Genomic DNA, 22,348 nt, shown 5'->3' with positions numbered 1-22,348 from the left:
TCAAAATAATTTCAGCCAGTATTTCTTTTTTCTCTCCCAGCCCTTCATTCTCCTTTTTTTTTTTTTTTTTTTTTTGAGACTGAGTCTCGCTCTGTCGCCCGGGCTGGAGCGCAGTGGCCAGATCTCAGCTCACTGCAAGCTCTGCCTCCCGGGTTTACACCATTCTCCTGCCCCAGCCTCCTGAGTAGCTAGGACTACAGGCGCCCGCCACCTCGCCCGGCTAGTTTTTTGTATTTTTTTTTAGTAGAGACAGGGTTTCACCGTGTTAGCCAGGATGGTCTCGATCTCCTGACCTCGTGATCCGCCCGTCTCGGCCTCCCAAAGTGCTAGGATTACAGGCTTGAGCCACCGCGCCCGGCCTAGCCCTTCATTCTCATACCTGCTTCCTCATTTCTTTCCCTCTACCTTTAACCATGACTGAAATTAAAATGAAAATTCTATGAAGAGTCTTCATATCATTTTTCTGCCCTCATGTCCTAAGCAGATTGTATGTTGAACAATCAAAATAGAAATATTACTGGCAAAATTTATCTGAGGAACTTGATTTAATTCTTTTCAGGCTTGTTGCAAAGCAAACTACCTAAGTACATTAGCTGGCAGGTGTTCTGGAGGTTTTGCCAAAAACACAAAAATTGATCAGAATACACCATTCTGGAATGAGCCAGTATCTTCAAAATTATATTAAATTTAAGTTAGTTCATTTTATTATATTAGACACTTCAAAAAGATGTTCAAAGAACTTCAAAGAGACATTAAGAACTAAAAAATTAATGATATGTCTTAAGAACTATTGTAATAAGAAAAATTGATATTGTATGTCTCAAGCTTTAATTATTACCACATATAGAAACCCAGAAGATACAACATGTTAAATTGATTTGTCTGCTCTAGTTGTTGACACAAATGTCACCCTCGGAACCACTACACTGTGGAGAGCACTGATGAAGATAGGATTGCATTGAAAGAAATGTGAATGTTATTTTGGAAATATTCGCTGATCTCTCAGAATTTTCTAAGTGTTTTAGTAATTTTAAACGATGGAATTATTTTATTCATTCAATCAACAGTTTATTTTAAGCACCCCTGAGTGCTAGGGTACCACTAAATCACAAAAAGCATTTGACAAATATAACATCTCAAAATCCAGTAAGTGAGATCAAAAAACTTTCATTCATATTTTGTGTCTTCCTTGCAGATCCAGAATGGAGAAAAGAGAGATAAACAGTGCTTTTGGGGTAAAATCCAGGTATAGTATTTGGGCCCACTCATCTATACAGATTATCATATTAGAATCATTCTTCTCTTAACTCAGGCTCCTGACCTTGACCTCTTTCTAGGTGCATTTAACTCCCTTTCCTCAGGTTCTCTAAGAGTTGCCTGACACTTGCTCAGTTCCCCTGAATAAAATAAAGATAAATCAGTGCATAAGGAGCTTTATACAGTGATCTCAGACTTGTGACCAAGAGCCCCTCTGCACCATTGATAGACAGTGGTCGTGCCCACCAGGAGGATGGGCAATCACACTGCAGTGAGCATATTCATTCTGTGGGGATTTTCCAGTTTTTCAGACCTGCAGAGTCTACTTTTTGTGGTGATTTTCTTCTCCCATATGACCATCCTAACTGCAAATGTGTCCATAATGGGAACCATCAAGCTCAGCCACAGCCTTCACACTCCCATGTACTTTTTCCTCTGTGGCCTGTCCTTTTCAGAAACCTGTACCACTGTGGTAGTCATCCCTCACATGTTGGTAGACTTGCTGTCAGAGAGCAAGACCATTTCTCTTCCTGAGTGTGCCACACAGATGTTTTTCTTTCTGGGCTTTGCATCCAACAACTGTTTCATCATGGCCGCTCTGTCCTATGTCCGCTACACGGCCGTCCACAACCCACTGCAGTACCACACCCTTATGACAAGAAAGATCCGCTTACAGATGATGATGGTTTCTTGGATGGTTGGGTTCCTGCTTTCTCTGTGCATCATCGTCACTGTATTCAACTTGTCTTTTTGCGACTTGAACACTATCCGGCACTATTCTCACCAGTGGTCTCCCTTGCTTGTAATTTTTTTTTTTTTTTTTTTTTTTTTTGAGACGGAGTCGCGCTCTGTCACCCAGGCTGGAGTGCAGTGGCCGGATCTCAGCTCACTGCAAGCTCCGCCTCCCGGGTTCACGCCATTCTCCTGCCTCAGCCTCCCGAGTAGCTGCGACTACAGGCGCTGCCACCTCGCCCGGCTAGTTTTTTGTATTTTTAGTAGAGACAGGGCTTCACCGTGTTAGCCAGGATGGTCTCGATCTCCTGACCTCGTGATCCGCCCGTCTCGGCCTCCCAAAGTGCTGGGATTACAGGATTGAGCCACCGCGCCAGGCCCCTTGCTTGTAATTACACTTCCGATCATGAAATGGCTATTTTTGTACTCTCTGCCTGTGTGTTGGTGGGCAGCTTTATTGTAATTATGATTTCCTATGTCTTCATTGTGTTCATAGTCACAAAGATGCCCTCTGCAAAGGGGAGGTTTAAGGCCTTCTCAACTTGCTCCTCCCACCTCACTGTTGTGTCCATACACTATGGATTTGCTTGCTTTGTCTATTTGAGGCCCAAGAACAGCAACTCCTTCCATGAAGACATGCTGAGGGCCTGACATACACAATACTGATGCCTCTGCTTAACCCCATTGTGTACAATCTGAGAAACAAAGAAATGCAGATAGCCCTAAGAGAAACACTAGGCAATGTAATTGGGGTTTTCCCTCAGAAGACAAAAAAAGAGCCCTGACCATTTAAAAAAAACTGCATACCTTGATAAATAAAGGTGGGAAAAGTGGAGTACTTCCAATTAATATCACTTTGTGCGCAAACTGGTTAAAGTATTGTCTAACTGCCTAATATGTCTTGGTCTCACCGTTTTCCTACTACAGAGAGGATGCAGTTTTAAAATATTTTTAAATGTTGTGTGTGTTTGTGTGTGTGTGAGTGTGTGTGTGTGTTCACACATCCATTCAGGGAATGTATTGCTTTGGAACACTGTATTTTAATGATAGCAGTTGCTTTTTGGGAAGAAAAAAAATTATGATACTAAAGAAAGAAGGACAGCAAGGAAGAAAGAAAGAATGTAAGGAAGGGAGGGAGGAAGGGAGGAAGGAAGGGAGGAGGGGAAGAAGGGAGGAAAGAAGGAAGGGAGGAAGAAAAAGAAAAAAATCGAGTCGACTAGTATAATTAATCCAAAAAGAGGGAGAAAGTACAAACACGAAAAGTTGAAATTGAAAATAAGGATGTGATTAAAATAGAGAAAATTAAAAGCAATTTAAGAGAATACTTTTTCAAATTTAATCAAACAGATTTGAAAATTAGAAAAAAAATCATGAATGCATTTATGGAAAAAATAAGCTTATAAAGTGACCCCAAAAGCAATGGACATTTTTTGACATACCAATTTCCATGGAAATTTTGGAGAAATCTGTCAAAGAGATGTTTTCCTATTCTCTCCCACAAAGCATTAGAGCACACAGTTTAATAATTAATTTGTTTAAATTCTCAAGGAACAAATAATTCAAATGTTATTTAAATTGATTTAGAGCATAAAAATAAACTACTTCTAATTTATGAACCTCACAGTGGTGGGAAGTGTTATTACTGCTGACAGATCATGGACCTGGTAGGGAAGTTCTGAAGTGGAGTGTGGAAGATTAGATGATGTACGCTGGTGAAGAAATTTTGAGGTTACATTGTTCACATGGTTATAGGGAGTGTGAAGTAACATATTATTCTTGATTTGAATTATATTTTCCTAATGACAAATGACATCAAGGATCTTTTAAATACTTATTAATCACTTATACGTCTAATTCAGAGAAATATTCAAATTCTCTGTCCACTTTTAATTGGGGTATTTGTATTGACTTTAGATTGTTTAAATGATTCTAGATAGCATCCTTGATCAGACATACCATGTGCAAATATTTCCTTCCATTCTGTAGGTTGTTTCTTCCCTTTCTTTATAGTTTCCTTTGAAGCAAAAAAGTTTTTAACTCTAATGTGGTGGAATTTATCTCTCTTTTTTCTTTCCCCCCCCTTTTTTTTATCATGCTTTTGATGTCATAGCTAAGAATCTATTGCTTAATCCAAGATCATGAAGACTTTCCCCTCTTTCTTCTAAGAGTTTTGTAGTATTAAATCTTACATTTAGGTCTTCAATCCATTTGAATTAACTTTTGTATGTGGGTTAAGATAAGGGTCCAACCTTATTCTTTTACATGTGGATATTCAAATGACCCAGCACCATTTATTGAAAGGATTATTCATTACCTCACTGAATATTCTTGGCATCCTTATAGACAACCTGTTAACCATAGACACATGGGTTTATTTCTGACCTCAATTCTATTCCATTGATCTGTATGTCTTTCCTTTTGCCAGTAAACACTGTCTTGATTAGTGTTGTCTGTTGTTGCTGTGTGTTTTTGAGACAGGGTCTCACTCCATTGCCCAGGCTGGAGAGCAGCGGCACAATGGGTCACACTGCAACCTCTGCCTCTCGGGTTCAAACAATTCTCCTGCCACAGCCTCCTGAGTAGCTGGGATTACAGGCACCCGCTACCACGCCCGGCTAATTTTTGTGTTTTTAGTCAAGATGGGGTTTCACCATGTTGGCCAAGCTGGTCTTGAACTCCTGACCTCAAGTGAAACACTCACCTTGGCCTCCCAAAGGGCTGGTATTACAGGCATGAGCCACCAAGCCTGGCCTTGATTAGTATTGCTTTATACTAATTGGGAAGTGTGAATTCTCCAAGTTAGTTCTTGTTTTTCAAGATTCTTTTGGCTATTTGGGGTCACTTGCATTTCTATATACATTTTATAATCTTGTCGATTTCTATAAAGAAACCATCTGGGACTTTGATAGGGATTTTGTCTAATCTGCAGATAAATTTGGGAAGTATTTCCATCTTAATAATATTAAGACTTCCAATTAGTGAGCATAAGGCTTTTTCACTCATTAGGTTTTATTTCATTCCTATCAGCATTAAAAAATTGATATTACTGTAAATGGAATTGTGTTCTTAATTTCATTTTTATATTTTGCATTACTAATGCAAGGAAATACCACTGCCTTGTTATATTTATCCTATATCCTACAAGTTGTATGGACTCATTTATTCATCCCTATAATTATAATGGGTTTCTATATTTTTATATATGTTTATGTTTTCTATGAAATCATGTCATCTGCAAACACAGTTTTACTTCTACTTTTTCAATCTGGGTGCCTTTTATTTCTTGTTATTGCTAATTGCCTTGCTTCCTCCACTGCAATGTTGACTAGAAGTGACAAGAACAGACATTCTTGTCTTGTTCCTCATATCTGGGGAAAGCATCTAGTCTTTGGCCATTAAGTATGAAATTAGCTATGGGTCTGTTCAGGATTTTGTCAGGTTTAAACTATCTCTGTTTACTGATTACATGATCTTATACATAGAAAACCCTAAAGATTCCTCCAGAAGACCCTAGACTTGATAAACAACTTCAGTAAAGTTTCAATACAAATTAATGTAAAAAATCAGTTGAATTTCTATATACCAATGACACTCAAGCTTAGAACCAAATCAAGAACTCAATCTCATTTACAACAGCCACAAAAGATTAAAATACCTAACAATACACTTAACCAAGGAGGCAAAAGACCTCTACAAGGAGAACTACAAAACACCGATGAAGGAAATTGTAGGTGACACAAACAAATAAAAAAAAAAATCCCATACTCATGGATTGGAAGAACCAACATCATTAAAATGACCACGTTGCCCAAAGCAATCCTCAGGTTCAATGTAATTTTTATGAAATTGTCAGTGTAGTATTTCACAGAATTAGAAAAAAACATTGCTACAATTCATATGAGACAAAAAAAAAAAAAAAAAAAGCCCAAATAGCGAAAGCAATCCTAAGCAAAGTAATATAGCTGGAAGTATCCCATTACTTCACTTCAAAGTATACTACAAGGCTATAATAACAAAATCATCGTGGTACAAAAATAGACCCATAGATCGACAAAACAAAATAGAGAACCTAGAAATAAAATCACACACATACAACCACCAGATCTTCGACAAAGTCAACAAAAATTAACAATGGGAAAAGTATACCTTAATTAATAAATGGTGCAGGGAAAATTGGCCAGCCATCTGCAGAAAGATGAAACTAGATCCCTATTTCTCACCATATACAAAAATTAACTCAAGATGGATTAAATACTTAAATGTAAGACATGAAGCTATAAAAACTCTAGAAGAAAACCTAGGAAAAACTCTTCTGGATATTGGCCTCGGCAAATAATTTGTAACTAAGACCACAAAAGCAAATGCAACAAAAACAAAAATAGACAAATGGGACTTAATTAAAGGGCTTCTACATAGCAAAATAAATAATCAACAGGGTAAACAGACAACCTCGGGATGGGAGAAAATATTTGCAAACTATGCATCTAACAAAGGACAAATATCCAGAATCTGTAAGGAACTCAAATCAACAAGAAAAAAACAGGTAGCCTCATTGAAAAGTGGGGGAAGGACATGAGCAGACATTTCTAAAAAGAAGACATGCACATGGCCAACAAGCATATGAAAAAATGCTCAACATCATTAATCATTAAAGAAATGCAAATCAAAAATACAATGAGATACCATCCCACTCCAGTTAGAATGGCTGTAATTAAAAAGTCAAAACATAACAGATGTTGATGAGGATGCAGAGAAAAAGAGAATGCTTATATGCCATTGATGAGATGTAAGTTATACAACTGCTAAGGGAAACAGTATGGAGATTTCTCAAAGAAATAAAAACAGAATTACCATTTGGCCCAGCAATCTCATGACTGAGCATCTACCTAAAGGAAAAGAAATCATTATAACAAAAGACCACTGAGCTTGTTTGTTTATTGCAGCACTATTCACAATAGCAAAGTCATGGAATTAACCCAAGTGTCTATCAACAGTTGATTGGATAAAGAAAATATGATATATATATTATATATATAATATATATATATATATACACACACACACAGCATGGAATACTACCCAGCCATAAAAAATATGAAAGCACATCTTTTGCAGCAACAAGGATGAAGCTGGAGGACATTATTTTAAGTGAAATACCTCAGAAACAGATAATCAAATAAGGCATATCCTTATTTATAAGTAGGAGCTAAACAATGGGTACACATAGGCATAAACAAGAAAATAATATACTGGGGACTCCAAAAGGTATTAGGTCTAAAAAAATTATCTATTGGATACAGTGTTCACTGTCGAGTGATACGTTCCCTAGAAGCCCAAACTTCACCATTATGCAATATACCTAGGTAATAAACCTGCACATGTACCCCATAAATCTAAAATAAATGGAAAATTTTTTTAAAAAGAGAGCAGGGTTGACCATACTTATGTCGGACTTTGGGTCAGAAACTGTTACAAGAGTCAAAGGAGGTCCTTATATAATAATAAAAGGTCCAATGTATCAGGAAGATATAACAATTTTAAATACATGCACACAACATCAGAGCACCTAAAATATAAATTAATAAAATAATAGTAGAAGAAGACTTTAACAGGCACCTTCAATAATGGATAGAATACCTAGAGAGAAAATCAATAAGGAGACAGGAGGCTTGAACAACACTATAGAGCAAATTTTCCTAACAGACATACAGAACATTCCAAACAACAGCATCAAAAATTCATATTTTTCTCAAGTGTACATGAAACATACTACAGGATTTATTTCATGTTTGGTCACAAAATAAGTTTTAACAAATTTTTAAAGATTAATATCTTAACAAGTATCTTTTTGGATTATAATCAGATAAAACTAGAAATCAATAACAGAAGGAAAACTAAAAAATCTACAAATATATGGAGATTAAATAGTACACTCTTGAATAACCAGTGGATCAAAGGAGAAATCGAAAAGACAAATAAAAAATATATTGAGACAAATGAAAACAAAACAGAATATACAAAATCTTATAGGATGCAGCCAAAACAGTACTAAAAGGAATTTTATAGTGACAATTGCCTAAATTAAATGAGAAGATCTGGATTAACTTAGCTTTACAACTCAAGGAAGTAGAAAAAGAAAAACAAATTAAGCCCATAGTTAGCAAAAGGAAGAAAATGACAAAGATTGGAGCAGAAATCTATGAAATAGGAAAAAAGAAAAAAATCAACAAAATTAATAGTTAGTTTTTAAAAAGGTAGACAAAACTGACAAACCTTTGGCTAGACGAAGAAAAGAACGAAGGAAGTTTCAAATGAGTAAGATTAGAAATAAGGAGAAAACATTATAACTGATTCCACAGAAATAAAAGAGATCCTAAGAGACTACTTTTAACAGTCATACACCAACAATATACAATTTGCCCAAACTGAATATAAATAAGCAGAAAATCTGAATGAGCCAATAACTAAGGAGATGAAACAGTAATCAGAAACTTCCCAGCCAATAGAGTACCTGAACTTCACTGGTGCATTCTACCAAATATTTAGAGAAGAATTAACACCAATCCTTCTCAAACTCTTCTGAAAATTGAAGAGTGAATACTTCCAAATTCATTTTATGAGGTCAGCATTATCCTGATTCCAAAGCCAGACAAAAATACTGCAAGAAAATATAACTACGTTCCAATGTCCCTGATGAACATAGATGCAAAAATTCTCAACAAATTCCTAGCAAACTAAATTCAAAAGCACATTAAAAAAAAAAAAAAAGAAAGAAAGAAAAGAAAAAAAGAATTCTAGCTGGGCACAGTGACTCATGCCTGTAATCCCAGCACTTTGGGAGGCCGAGGCATTCAGGTCATTTGAGATCAGGAGTTCCAGACCAGCCTGGCCAACATGGTGAAACCCTGTCTCTACTAAAAATACAAAAATTAGCTGAGCGTGGTGGCGGACACCTGTAATCCCAGCTACTTGGGAGGCTGAGGCGAGAGAATCACTTGAACCTGTGAGGCGGGGGTTGAAGTGAGCTGAGATCGTGCCACTGCATTCTGGCCTGGGCAACAACAGTGAAACTCTGTCTAAAAATAAATAAATAAATAAAATAATTCTATGCCATAAACAAATAGAATTTATCTCTGGCATGCAAGTGCAAGGTTGATTTGACATATACAAATTGATCATGTGATACACCAATGTGATACAGAATAAAGCATTAAAAAAACCAAGTTGGGCATGGTGGCTCACACCTATAATCCCAGCACTTTGAGAACCTGAGGCAGGCAGATTGCTTGAGTTCAGAATTCAAGACCAGCCTGGGCAACACAGTGAGACCCCCCATCTCTAGAAAAAACAAAAAATTTGTCTGGCATGGTGGCACATGCCTGTAGTCCCATGACTTGGGAGGCTAAGGTGGGAGGATTGCTTGAGCCTAGGAGGTAGAGGCTGCAGTGAGCAGTGATGGTGCCATTGCACTCAGCCCTGGGGGACAGAGTGAGACCCTGCCTCAAAAAAAAAGAATAAAAAAGAATCATCTCAATAGATGCAGAAAAATCATTTGACAAAATTCAACACACTTTCATGAGAAAAACTCTTAACAAATTAGCTATGGAAATAATTTACTTCAACATAGTAAAGGCCACATACTATAAAGTCACAATTAATATCATACTAAATGGTGAAAAACTAAAAGCATTTTCTCTAAGATTAGGAACAAGGCAAGGATGTCCATTTTTACCAGTTTTACTCAACATAGTACTGGAAATATTGAGGAATGAAGCAAGAAAAGAAATAAAGCCATTAAAATATAAAAGGAAGGAGTAAACTTATCTCTGTAAGCCTACAACACGATCTTGTATGTAGAAGATCATTAAGATTCAACAAAAAAACCATCAGAACTAATAAACGAATTCATTAAATTTGCAGAACACAAAATCATCACATAAATTCAATTGCTTTTCTAGACACGAACAATGAACTATCAGAAAAAGAAATCAGGAAAATAATCCCATTTCCAAAGACATCAAAAAGAGTGAAATACATAGGTTTAAATTTAACTAAGAAAGTGAAAAACTTGTAGACTGAAAATACAAAACACTGATGAATGAAATTTTAGAAGACAAAAACAAATGAAAAGACATCTTGTGTTCATGAATTGGAAGTCTTAATATTGTTTAAAATGTCCATCCTACACAAAATGATTTACATATTTAAGGCAATCCCTATCAAAATCCCAATGGAATTCTTCACAGAAATTGAAAAATTTATCCTGAAGTTCATATGGAACCATTAAAGACCCCAAACAGCCAAAACAATCTTCAGAAAGAAGAACAAAACTGGAGGCATTACACTTCATGATTTCAAAATACAAAGCTACGGTAATTAAAATAGTATGATACTGGCATAAAGACAGATGGAAAACAGAAGGATAGACAGGAATTCCAGATATAAACTCAGGCATATATGCTCAAATGATCTTTGTGCAGGGTGCCAATGACTAGCCAATGGGGCGGAGGGGGAACAACTCTTCAACAAATGATGCTGATAAAACTGAAAAGCCACATGCAAAATAAGGAAATTGGATCCATATATGTTTGAGCAGTTAGGTCCTCTTGATGTGGAGGGGCTGACCTACGGGCTCTTCAAGGACAAGACCAAAGGAATTTGGCCTTCAACCTAGAGAATGTTCTGTTATGCAGCCATAGTTCAGGAACACCATGAGAGTCAGTTGTGCCATGGCAACCTGCCAGTCAATGTGGCAACTGTGTGTGACAAAGTCACAAAAAAATTTTAGTGTAGGCACCATTGTTCTATTGGAAAGCATACATATTAGTGGATTAGAGTGGGCAATGAGGAGAGGTGAGGTGAGAGAAATATGAGGAGAGGTGAGAGAAATACGTACCACCACCAAGTATCAAGTATCCTAGAACAAGAAAGAAAATATAAGATGTGGAATGCACATCTTATAAATATAAGATGTGGAATGCGCAAATAATTTTTTAAAAGTGTATGCTACTCATTATGCTGAAAGTAATATTGCAATTCTATTCTATACATGTTTGTAAACTAAACTGGCAAACCCAGATGATTTCTAAACCTAAGTGACTTTAAAACTTGGGCCACTGAATATAGCCACATTTCAGAAGTGCCACAAATTGCTGCAACCATATTAATCATGTTGATCTGAAGCTCAACTTCAGTAATAGTAAAATGTTATAATTTCTTTTTTTCAAATCACTAAATTTAAAAATGCATGGAATCCTTGGGTGTGTAGAAAATACTGCATTCATAAGCCTTTATCTGATCATGTGGACAGGTTATCTCACTGTCCCAATAGATGTGTACATATAATTTCTTTGTCCCAATGGATTATCAATGTAATTTTCCAAAACAAGTGAAGTGATTAATTTGTAATTACAATTGAAGTAAATAATGTACCAGATGACCCAAACCTCACTTAAATATGGCCTTGATGTATGATAACAATTCCCTTGAATCTATCTCCAGTGTTACAATAAATGTATCACGAGTTTATACTTATATTTTAGGATTAAGGAACATTTGGTTATTTTATTCATACCAGAAACAGGTTGATTATTTCAAGCAAATGTTTAGTAATTGAGCATCTACTTATTGTGTAAACAGTGCTTGGTGTTTTCCCACATTGTATATTTTAACACAAGAATCATATGAAGTATGTATTATCTTCTTTTTATAGGTAAGGAAACAGAAGATCAGAAAGTTTTTGTAACCTGCCTGTGATTCCAGACTGTGAGAGGCAGAACTAAAAACTCTGATCCCAGGTTTGCATGGCTGCAAAGTCCATGGTGTCTCTGCTGGTCACTTTGTCTTCCATGCTGGCAATTATATTCAACTTTGAAAACATTTGTATCTTTTATGCATTTATTTTCTTTAAAAATATTAAATTCATATCTGGTTTGGGTGCTTGTACATATAAAAAAAGCCAAAATTTAATAATTCAGGCACGCAATCCTAGTATTATTTACACTAGAGCATACAGTTGTCATGGTTCTGATGTAATTTAGATTCAATGAAATTTGATAGAATGTGTTTGGGTAAGAGTATGGTTGCTGATAATTATGTATGTACGTTTCCTTAATTATTCTTCACGTAGGCTTTCTTGAAGAAAAAGCAAATTATTCTAAAGAATATGTTGATCTTTAGATCAGAGTCATGGGAAAGAATGAATATGACTTATCTATTCTCCCCTTTCCTTGATCATGTGCTGTATTTTGAACACAGGGACCATCATTTTGAAACACCAATTAATCTTTTTTTCAATATAACTTCCTACCTTTTCTATCTGGCTACTTCTTTCCATACTTGTTTAACTTGCCAGCACCCATCAAATACTCTCACAATTCTTGTTTCTCTATAGCTGCTTGTTAGAACTGGTGAAACTAAAATGTACCTAAATAGGTTCCCAAATAGTTCCATTCACTTTCCATTTAATCCTAGTTCATAATGATACATAGGTTTTTCTTATTGCTTCACACAATCCCACATGTATGACAAGGTATGCTATAGGAGATAAGTCTTGGGATATTTTGCAAAATATCTAGGATGTTTAACTTTCAACTATAATAAAAATTGTTTGACCTCTTCATCTTAAACATAGACATCATCTAGCTCTTGTTGTCAATTATTATAATTAAGGATGTGGTTATTTTCACTCTATGAAAAGGAGCAAGTCAGAAAGAAAGAGATGTCAAAGTCAATTTTTAGGCCCAATTAATTGTATAACTTGAGGTAGCATTTATTGAGATAAGAGTGCACTGGGAAAGACACATTTGGGATGGGCATGGAAAATTAAGAGTTGATTTTTTTTTTTTTTTTTTGAGATGGTAATTTCAATCTGTCTCCCCAGGCTGGAGTGCGGTGGCATGATCCCAGCTCACTGCAACCTCCGCTTCCCGAGTTCAAGCGATTCTCCTGCCTCAGCCGTCCAAGTAGCTGGGATTACAGGCGCCCACCACCACACCTAGCTATTTTTGTATTTTTAGTAGAGGTGGGTTTTCACCATGTTAGCCAGGCTGTCCTCGAACTCCTGACCTTAAATGATCCACCCACCTCAGCCTCCCAAAGTGCTGGAATTATAGGCATGAGCCACTATGCCTGGCCTAGAGTTGACTTTTCTATGAACATTTATTAATATGTTAACAGTTTATGTTATTTTAATAAATGTTGTTGTAAACATCCATTTATGTATCTCTTGTGCACATGGTGATTAGACTTACTCTAAAGTATACAAATAGGGGTAAAATAGCTGGATCCCAAGATAAGTCTTCAGTTTTATTTCATGGAATCTGAAAGGAAAATTTGTTTGCACAAAATATTTTATAAGGCAAAGTTACCATATTAAAAATTGAATAAGATCACATCTAGGCATATACATTAACTGTGGGGTCATTTCAACCAACTTAATTTCCTCTGGTCTGGTTTTAATAGGCACCCTTAAATGGATAGATGGAGACAGAAAACAATACAACAGTGACAGAGTTCATTATTTTGGGATTAACAGACAATCCTCTGCTATGTGCCATTTTCTTCATGGTTTTTCTAACAGTTTATATAATTACCATAGTGGGAAATATTAGCATAATCCTCTTAATCCAAAGCAGCCCAAAGCTTCCCACCCCAATGTACCTTTTTCTCAGCCATTTGGCTTTTGTGAACATTGGGTATTCCACATCGATTACACCAATCATGCTCATCAGTTTCTTAAGAGAGAAAACAACTATTCCTGTCACGGGCTGTATAGCACAGCTTGCTCTGATGTCATGTTTGGAACCACAGAGTGCTTCCTACTGGCCACTATGGCCTACAATCGCTATGTGGCTATCTGCTTTCCCCTGCTTTACTCCATCCAAATGCCCCCAGTCATCTGCCTCCTCCTACTGGGAGCCTCCTACCTGGGTGGATTCATGAACACTTCGTCTTTTACAGGCTGTTCGATGAACCTGTCCTTCTCTGGTCCAAATAAAATCAACCATTTTTTCTGTGACCTCTTCCCACTCTTGAAGCTTTCTTGTGGCCATGTTTACATTGCTGAAATATCCCCTGCCATCTCCTCTGCATCTGTCCTTATCAGCACGCTGTTTACCATAATCGTATCCTATGTCTACATCCTCCGCTCCATCCTGAAGATGCTCTCTACTGAGGGAAGGAAGAAGGTTTTCTCCACCTGCGCTTCCCACCTCACTGCAGTCACTTTGTTCTATGGGACCATTTTGTTTGTTTATGTGATGCCCAAGTCAAGCTATTCAGCAGATCAGGTCAAGGTGGCATCTGTGATCTACATGGTGATGATTCCCATGCTGAACCCCCTCATCTACAGTCTTAGGAATAAGGAGGTGAAAGAGGCCATGAGAAAATTGATGGCAAGAACACATTGGTTTTCCTGAATTAAATCAGGTATAATCCATAAATATCAAAAGCAATGATTTGGGAGACATTTGTGCTTAATATTCTATTTATATTTGTCATTGACTGTATCACTTATATAGTGAAGAGCTTGTATAAATATAGAAAGCCAATGCTTACTTCCAGGTACAAAGGTAACTGTGTAATTTATATGGACATCTGCTGGAGTCATTTTTTTTTTTTTTTTTTTTTTTTGAGATGGAGTCTCATTCTGTCACCCAGGCTGGAGTGCAGTGGCGCAATCTCTTCTCAGCTCACTGTAACCTCCTCCTCCCGGTTTCAAGCGATTCTCCTGCCTCAGCCTCCTGAGTAGCTGGGACTACAGGTGTGCACCACCACATCTAGCTCCTTTTTGTATTTCTGGTAGAGACGGGGTTTCACCCTGTTGGGCAGGCTGGTCTTGAACTCCTGAGCTCAAGCGATTCGCCCGCCTTGGGCTTCCCAAAGTGCTAGGATTACAGCATGAGCCACTGCGCCCAGCCTGGAATCAAATTAAACATGGATTTGTCAAGGTAAAAATACCTCAGAAAACAGCTTCTAATGAGATGTCCCCCATTCGCCAATTACAGAGTTCTAATTAAATAGAGACACAAAGAGACATATTTCAAAGATCAACTTTTTCTAAATCCCATCTTATAAAACAACATCTGGGAAAGGAATTTCCAATAGATGTGTAATCAATGGTAATGTTAACAAGTCAGGCAGTCCAGGTTACTTTCTTTAAATGTCCTACTCTGCTGTGGTCCATGGATGTTTAAACTTTTGAAAATGGCAATCTGAGAGTCAAAAAGCTTCTATTTATTTTTCTTTTATTTAAGCCAGAGCAAAAATTATGATTCCTGTATTTGGCCATTAAGAGATACAACCCACACAGCACAGAAGAAACTCTGAATAAATCTCAGCTAACTCTTTTTATAAATGAAGTCTTAACAGATGAGCACTAGAGTTGGATTTTGAAAGCAGACATTTCTTTAGATAGTGAGACTTTCTTTGACCAACAGCTTATAGATAGGAGACATGAAATTATGATCCAGGCAAAACATATATCTGCCACACATTTTTACAGTGTCTCTCAAAAAGGTGTCCATCATCACTGCTTCTTCAACTTTCCTTTTTGTAGGGGTTTGTGACCCAGTCTGATTAAGGCAATTGTCTCTACATTGATTCCCTCCAGTGCTTCTTCCACAACAATTTCTGATTAACATTTTAGTTAATATATTTGCATTATTAGTATAGTAATGATGTCATACAGATCCCAAGACAGTAGGGAGTGACCATTCATTTTACAGTCCGACCTCCCATTCCTGGGTTCTTCACTGACCAGATCAAGGAAATCTTCTCTTCTTCTGTCTAGAAGTCATCTTGTGCAATTTCTCTGGTCCTGTTTCCCTGTTTATACCTCTTTACTTGCATTAATTATGGGCCTATAATCCCCCCAATGCAATAATTCTGGGGTTAATGTTAGCACAGACGTGGCCCTTTCCAAAGAGAGGGCACCCAAAGGTGTAACTTCAGTCTGAGAAAGAGCCATCTTAGCATCATGGTGAGAACACTGAACTCTGGTGTTTGAAGGTTTTCATGGACTCTTTCTGTCAGCCTGCTCTTCATCTCACCCTCCACACTTCACTCTTGACCAGGGTACATCCTCAGATCTCTGTCCTTATCCCCATTCCCCATGGAACCCAAGGGAGACCTCATTTTCTCCAGTGGGGTCAGCTGTCCCCTATGTGGTTAACAGTATTCCTATCTCCAAATGCAACCTTCCTTGGAGGACAGATAGACTTCATTGACGTTTTCCCTAGGACCCTCACACTCAGCGTGCTGTGACTGGATTTATCATATTTCTCCCCAAACTGTTTCTCCTCTGTTTCTTTTCTTAATATGGTCACCTCACAAATGTCACCTCTTGTGAGGACTAGTACTCCAACAGACTTGGCGTGGCCCTCACTGTGTACCTGTCTAAATGGTCAGCCTCCCTCCCACCTTTTCCTTCTCTCAAAAGAAAGATATGTCATATATTAATCTATCCTCATCTAAGTCTCTTTTGTCTGGAGAATTAAGTGTTTCCCAATTGATTATGATAAGTCCATGCAGAAATCTGTCCTCTGTTCTTCAATTCTAAGGGGCTCAATTAATTTAATCACCCAAATGTAGAGGGTATGGCTGCATCTGGCACTGTTACAGTCCTTTTGGGAGAGGCTTTATATTTAAACTCATTTTCCCCTCCCAAGTTCTGAATCAACTGAAGAATGAAAAAAAGAGAAGGCATGTGTGAGAGCAAAATATTGCCTGTAGAAAAGAAAGAGTTGGTATTAGAGAATGTGGTTTATGTTCATGGACACATGTTTTTGTGTTCTGAATCCCAGAATTTAACAATCTTTCTTTCTGAGTCTCCCAGCCTTCGTCTTTCTCCCATGCTGGATGCTTCCTGCCCTCAAACATCAAACTCCAAGTTCTTCAGCTTTTGGACTCTTTGACTTATACTCATGGTTTGCCAAGGGCTCTTGGGCCTTTGGCCACAGACTGAAGGCTGTACTGTGGGCTTCCCTCATTTTGAGGTTTTGGGACTCGGGCTGATCCACCACTGGCTTCATTGCTCCTCAACTTGCAGATGGCCTATTGTAGGACTTAACCTTGTGATCATGTGAATCAATTCTCCTTAATAAACTCCCTTTCACTGATGCAAAAATGCTCAATAAAATACTGGCAAACCGAATCCAGCAACACATCAAGGCTGGTCTTATTTCCAGGTAAGGCATAGCACTTTAGGAGCCTCACATAAAAGCTTGGCGTATTCTCAGTCCCCTCCATCTTAAATGGTATTTTTATCAAATTCTATCATATCAGCATTTCAGAAGGTTGAAATCTGCTCAGATCTTCAGCCTCCCACAGGCTGCTTCCTGCTTACTGTTTTGATATTCTGCCAGCCCATGTGCAGCTTAGGAGTAGTTAAATTTCTTAATGGGAAGTTACACATCACATTTCAGACTCAATTCTCTGCAGTTTATTCCTCTGCAGGATCTTGGTCTGTCGAGTCTTAGCTGCCTTGACATCTTTGACCCTCAACCTCTGTGTGCCCATCCTGCTACACTGTCAAAAGCCCCAGCCTCTGGCTTTTTTTTTCTCAGCCCTAATTCTTCATGATATCTTTTGTGAGGATCAAGGAAAATTTCACTTGCAAAATGACATTTAAACTGAGACATAAAGAAGATAAGAGTTAACAGGCCATTGGGAGTTGGAAGTGCAGTTGTACAAACTTTAGTGGGTGGGCAAAATAGTGATGTGGGAAGCTGACCTAATTATCCTCAGCTCAAAGCACAGTGTCTGGTACAGACCGAGCACTCAACAAATATTTATTTGCTAAATATTAACTCTAATTCAATAAATATTTATATAATATCTTTCATATTCCTAACACTAGGCTCTGAACTAAAGAAATGAAGTTGTATGCGTCATGTACTTTTCTTTTAAGAAGTTCACAATAATGAAATAAATGTTCCAACCAGAAATACCATTTGACCCAGCAATCCCATTACTGGGTATAAACCCAAAGGATTATAAATCAATCTACTATAAAGTCATATGCATGTATATATTTATTGCAGCACTACTTACAATAGCAAAGACTTGGAACCAACCCAAATGCCCATGAATGATAGACTGGATAAAGAAAATGTGGCACATATACCCCATGGAATACTACGCAGCCATAAAAAAAGAATGAATTCGTGTCCTTTGCAGGGACATGGATGAAGCTGGAAGGCATCATTCTCAGCAAACTAACACAGGAGCAGAAAACAAAACACTGCATGCTTTCACTCATAAGTGGCAGTTGAACAATGAGAAAATATGGACATTTTTCTCATTGATCATCTCATGTGATGGAGGGGAACATCACACACCAGGGCCTGTCGGGAGATGGGAGGCAAGGGGAGATAGAGCATTAGCACAAATACCTAATACATGTCAGGTAGGGCTTAAAACCTAGATGATTGGTTGATAGGTGCAGCAAACCACCGTGGCACATGTGTACCTATGTAACAAACCCGCACATTCTGCACATGTATCACAGAACTGAAAGTAAATTAAAAAAAAAAAAAATACAGTGGTTTCCATTCAAATGGTATGAACAAAGTGTTACATGTTATGTTTCTTAACAGTAGTTTCCTTGACATTTGGGCAAGAAAATGCTTTACTGTGTGTGTGTGTGACTGTGTATTGCAAACATGTAGCATTCTTGGCTCCTGCCCATTCTAGGCTGATTGTCTTCTCCAGTCCTAGTAAACAAAAATCTACCATTTCCAAACAAACCCCTAGGTGGGTTCAATCTCAAATTTGGAATGACTGTTAGGGGAATATAAAGGAGAGGACAACTTATTCTACCTGATAAAATCTGGGGAAGTCTTATAGGCCTTTTGGAGAATTAATATACATCTATTTGAATGTTTAATTGGTCAGATCTTGGCTTACTCATAAGCTCAAAAATTGTGTTCCTCTCAGGCCAGAAGATAGGGTAAATCAGCAGGTATGGGCAGTAGAGACAAGGCCTGGCAGACTGCATCATATGCAAGGTACAAGTCAGGAAAGACAACCAAGAGTTCTGTTGACCCTTTAAGCGCCAGATACCTTCATCCATGTAACTCTCAATAGCAAAGATTTTTACTAAGATGTACTTCTTTGTCTAGAGAAAATGAAAATAGCAGGCTTATGACCCTCAATTGTATAGCAGATTCTCTTTGTTTTATGATTCTCCTGTGGGCAGGCTTCTCCCTTACCAAGAGCCTGGAATCGTTTTTATATTCTGGGTTTAGTTTCTTGTTTTCTTTTGTGCCAGTTTCCTCCATTGTCTCTAAGAATGTCAACCTTTATGTTAAGCTGATGGTAAAAGAAGTTTCATTCTTACCTTCTTCTAAAACAGGAAGACCATTGGCCAGGCGCGGTGGCTCACGCCTGTAATCCCAGCACTTTGGGAGGCTGAGGCGGGCAGATCACGAGGTCAGGAGATTAAGACCATCCTGCCTAACATGTTGAAACCCCGTCTTTACTAAAAATACAAAAAATTAGCCGGGTGTGGTGGCACGCGGCTGTAGTAGGGAGGCTGAAGCAGGAGAATGGCGTGAACCCGGGAGGTGGAGGTTGCAGTGAGCCGAGATCGTACCACTGCACTCCAACTTGGGCAACAGAGTGAGACGCTGTCTCAAAAAACAAAACAAAACAAAAACAGGAAAACCATCATATGGGGTATGTACCCACAAGACCGTATGCTTCCCACATGGCCATGTCTTGGTGGCCACTAGTCTTTTTTTGTCCCATTCCTGGTCTGCAGCAATCTCTAAACACTTGGGCCTTGTCTAGAGGCACATTCACTTGTCAGAATCCCCTGATGTGTACCATTCAGGCCTAAAAGCAGCAGTCCTAATGGTCCCAACAAGAGCAGGACACAAAATAATATCCATCTTAGCCCTGGCTTCTTGGTACAAAGAGTCTTTTACCACCTGCCTCATGTTCTTGGGTGCTACTATCATAATTTTTACATTTGAAGTTTACGTATTGAAGCTGAAATATTGAATTCACATATGACTTTATGTACAGTCCTGCAGCACATAACAGTGTTTTGATCAACAATAGACCACATATATAACAGTTTCATAAAATTATAATGGGACTAAAAAATTCCTATCACCGAGTAATACCATAGCCATCATAATGTAGAGCAGTGTGTTACTCATATGTTTGTAGTGATGCTGGTCTAAATAAACCTATTGTGCTGCCAATCATATAAAAGTATAGCACATACAATTACATTCAATACATATACTCGATAATGATAACAAATGACTATATTACCGATTTATATATCTACTCTACTTTTTAATTGTTATTTTCGAGTATACTCGCTTTACATATATATGAAAAAACTTAACTGTAAGACAGCCTTGGGCAGGTCCTTCAAGAGATACTCCAGAAGAAGTCATTGTATCATAAGAGTTGACAGCTCCATTTGTGTTATTGCCCCTGAACACCTTCCAGTGGGACAAGATGTGGAGGTGGAAGACAGTGACTTTGCTGATCATAACTGTATAGGTCTAGGCTAGTGTGTGTGTTTAGGTCTTGGTTTCTAACAAAATAGTTTAAAATTTAAAAAATTAAAAATAGAAAAAGTTTATAGACTAAGGATACGAAGAAATAAAATATTTTTTAAACCATTGTTCGATGTATTTATGTTTTAAGCTAAGTGTTATTACAAAAGAGTCAAAAAGGCCAGGCACAGTGGCTCACACTTGTAATCCTAGCACTTTGGGAGGCCAAGATGGAAGGATCACTTGAGCCCAGGAGTTTGAGTCAAGACGCAGCAACATGGCGAAACTGTCTCTACAAAAAAATACAACAAAAATTAGCCAGGCATGGTGACATATGCCTATAGTCCTAGTTAGTCAGGAGGCTGAGGTAGGAGGATCACCTGAGATTGGGAAGTCAAGGATGCAGTGAGTCATGATCGTGCCCCTGCACTCTAGCCTAGGTGACAGACAGAAAAATAAAAATTAAAATTAAGAGTCAGAAAGGTTTTAAAAATTTGATTTATAAAGTAAAAATGTTACAGTAAGCTAAGGTGTATTAGTGTAGTCTATTACACAGGAATGTCCTAGGCCTCCATATTCACCTACCACTCACTTACTGATTCACCCAGAGCAACTCCCATTCCTGCAAGCTCCATTCATAAGTGCCCTATACAAGTGTACTATTTTTAATTTTCTATGCCACATTTTTCCTTGACTTTTTCTATGTTAAGATGTGTTTAGATACACAAATACTTACCATTTTGTTGCAATTGCCTACAGTTTTCAGTATACCAACATGCAGTACAGATTTGTAGCCTAGGAGTAATAAGCTATATTATATGGCCTGTATGTGTGGTAGGCTATACCATCTAGGTTTGGGTAAGTATACCCTATGATGTTAGCACAATGACAAAATTGCCTAACAACTCATTTCTCAGAACACATCCCCATTGTTAATACTATGCATGACTGTATTACAAAGTATTATGCATCATACGTATCAAAATATATACTTATAGATTACAAAAGAAATTAATTTGTATATTCACACAAATGTTTAGATTTCTTTACTAACATACTTTAAGACAGAAGTTCTTGGGCAATTATTCTTTAGACTCAGCATAAAAATAATATGCTGAAGACATGGAGGTATGTGTATAGATAAGCTTTCATTTTGACCTATTCATTTTTATCTATATACTTTATCACAAAATTTTGAATGAGCAGACATTTCTAGGGCCTTTTAGTTTCACCCACTTTCTTCATAGATGTTTCCATTTTATTAGAAAACATTTCCTCTTAAAATGTGCAGATGATAGTAATGATGGACAATGTTTTTAAAGAACTCAAGTGTGAAGTGGAATCCTCTTAGAACAGCTGAGATAAAACTGCAGCACACTCTATATTCTTTCACCTAGTCTCACAAACAACTTACACATTGTTTTACAGATTTGCACAGGTGGATTTTTAATGACAGCTGTTCTCTCTCTCTCTCTCTCTCTCTCTCTCTCTATATATATATATATATATATATATTTCCCTATATATATATATATATATATCTGATTTGATCATCAATAAATTATCAACACCAGACGGGACTTTTTTCAAAGAAACATTTAGAAAAAATGTAAGAAAGCTAGATCTTGCTGGCTTTGAAAATAAGGCTATTTCTCATCCCTGATATCTTCCAGAAGGATTCTCATGGTAGGAAACGACTTCAGGTCAAAGATCAAATTCAGGTTGGGGCTGTAAGATCCTCTGTTGAGACCTCAGAAAGATCTAAGGCCTCTCTGACTCTTTTTTTTTTTTTTTTTATACTTTAAGTTCTAGGGTACATGTGCATAACGTTTATATCATGT

General features: G+C 37.5%; 1 protein-coding gene and 1 pseudogene across 1 annotated transcript; both read left to right on the top strand.

Moving 5' to 3' along the window:
- Positions 1 to 1,202: 1,202 nt before the first annotated feature.
- On the top strand, positions 1,203 to 2,808 carry LOC117081011 (annotated as a pseudogene).
- Positions 2,809 to 13,470: 10,662 nt separating this feature from the next.
- Positions 13,471 to 14,408, top strand: LOC117081295 (olfactory receptor 481-like). Its single transcript, XM_033207121.1, is given in 2 exon segments — positions 13,471 to 13,777; positions 13,780 to 14,408. Coding segments are annotated over 2 exon segments (936 nt in total).
- Positions 14,409 to 22,348: the final 7,940 nt, after the last annotated feature.

This window comes from Trachypithecus francoisi, unplaced genomic scaffold (genome assembly GCF_009764315.1).
Source record: "Trachypithecus francoisi isolate TF-2019V2 unplaced genomic scaffold, Tfra_2.0 Lachesis_group8, whole genome shotgun sequence".
NCBI classification, from domain to species: domain Eukaryota; kingdom Metazoa; phylum Chordata; class Mammalia; order Primates; family Cercopithecidae; genus Trachypithecus; species Trachypithecus francoisi.
This window is presented reverse-complemented; position numbering and strand designations above follow the sequence as displayed.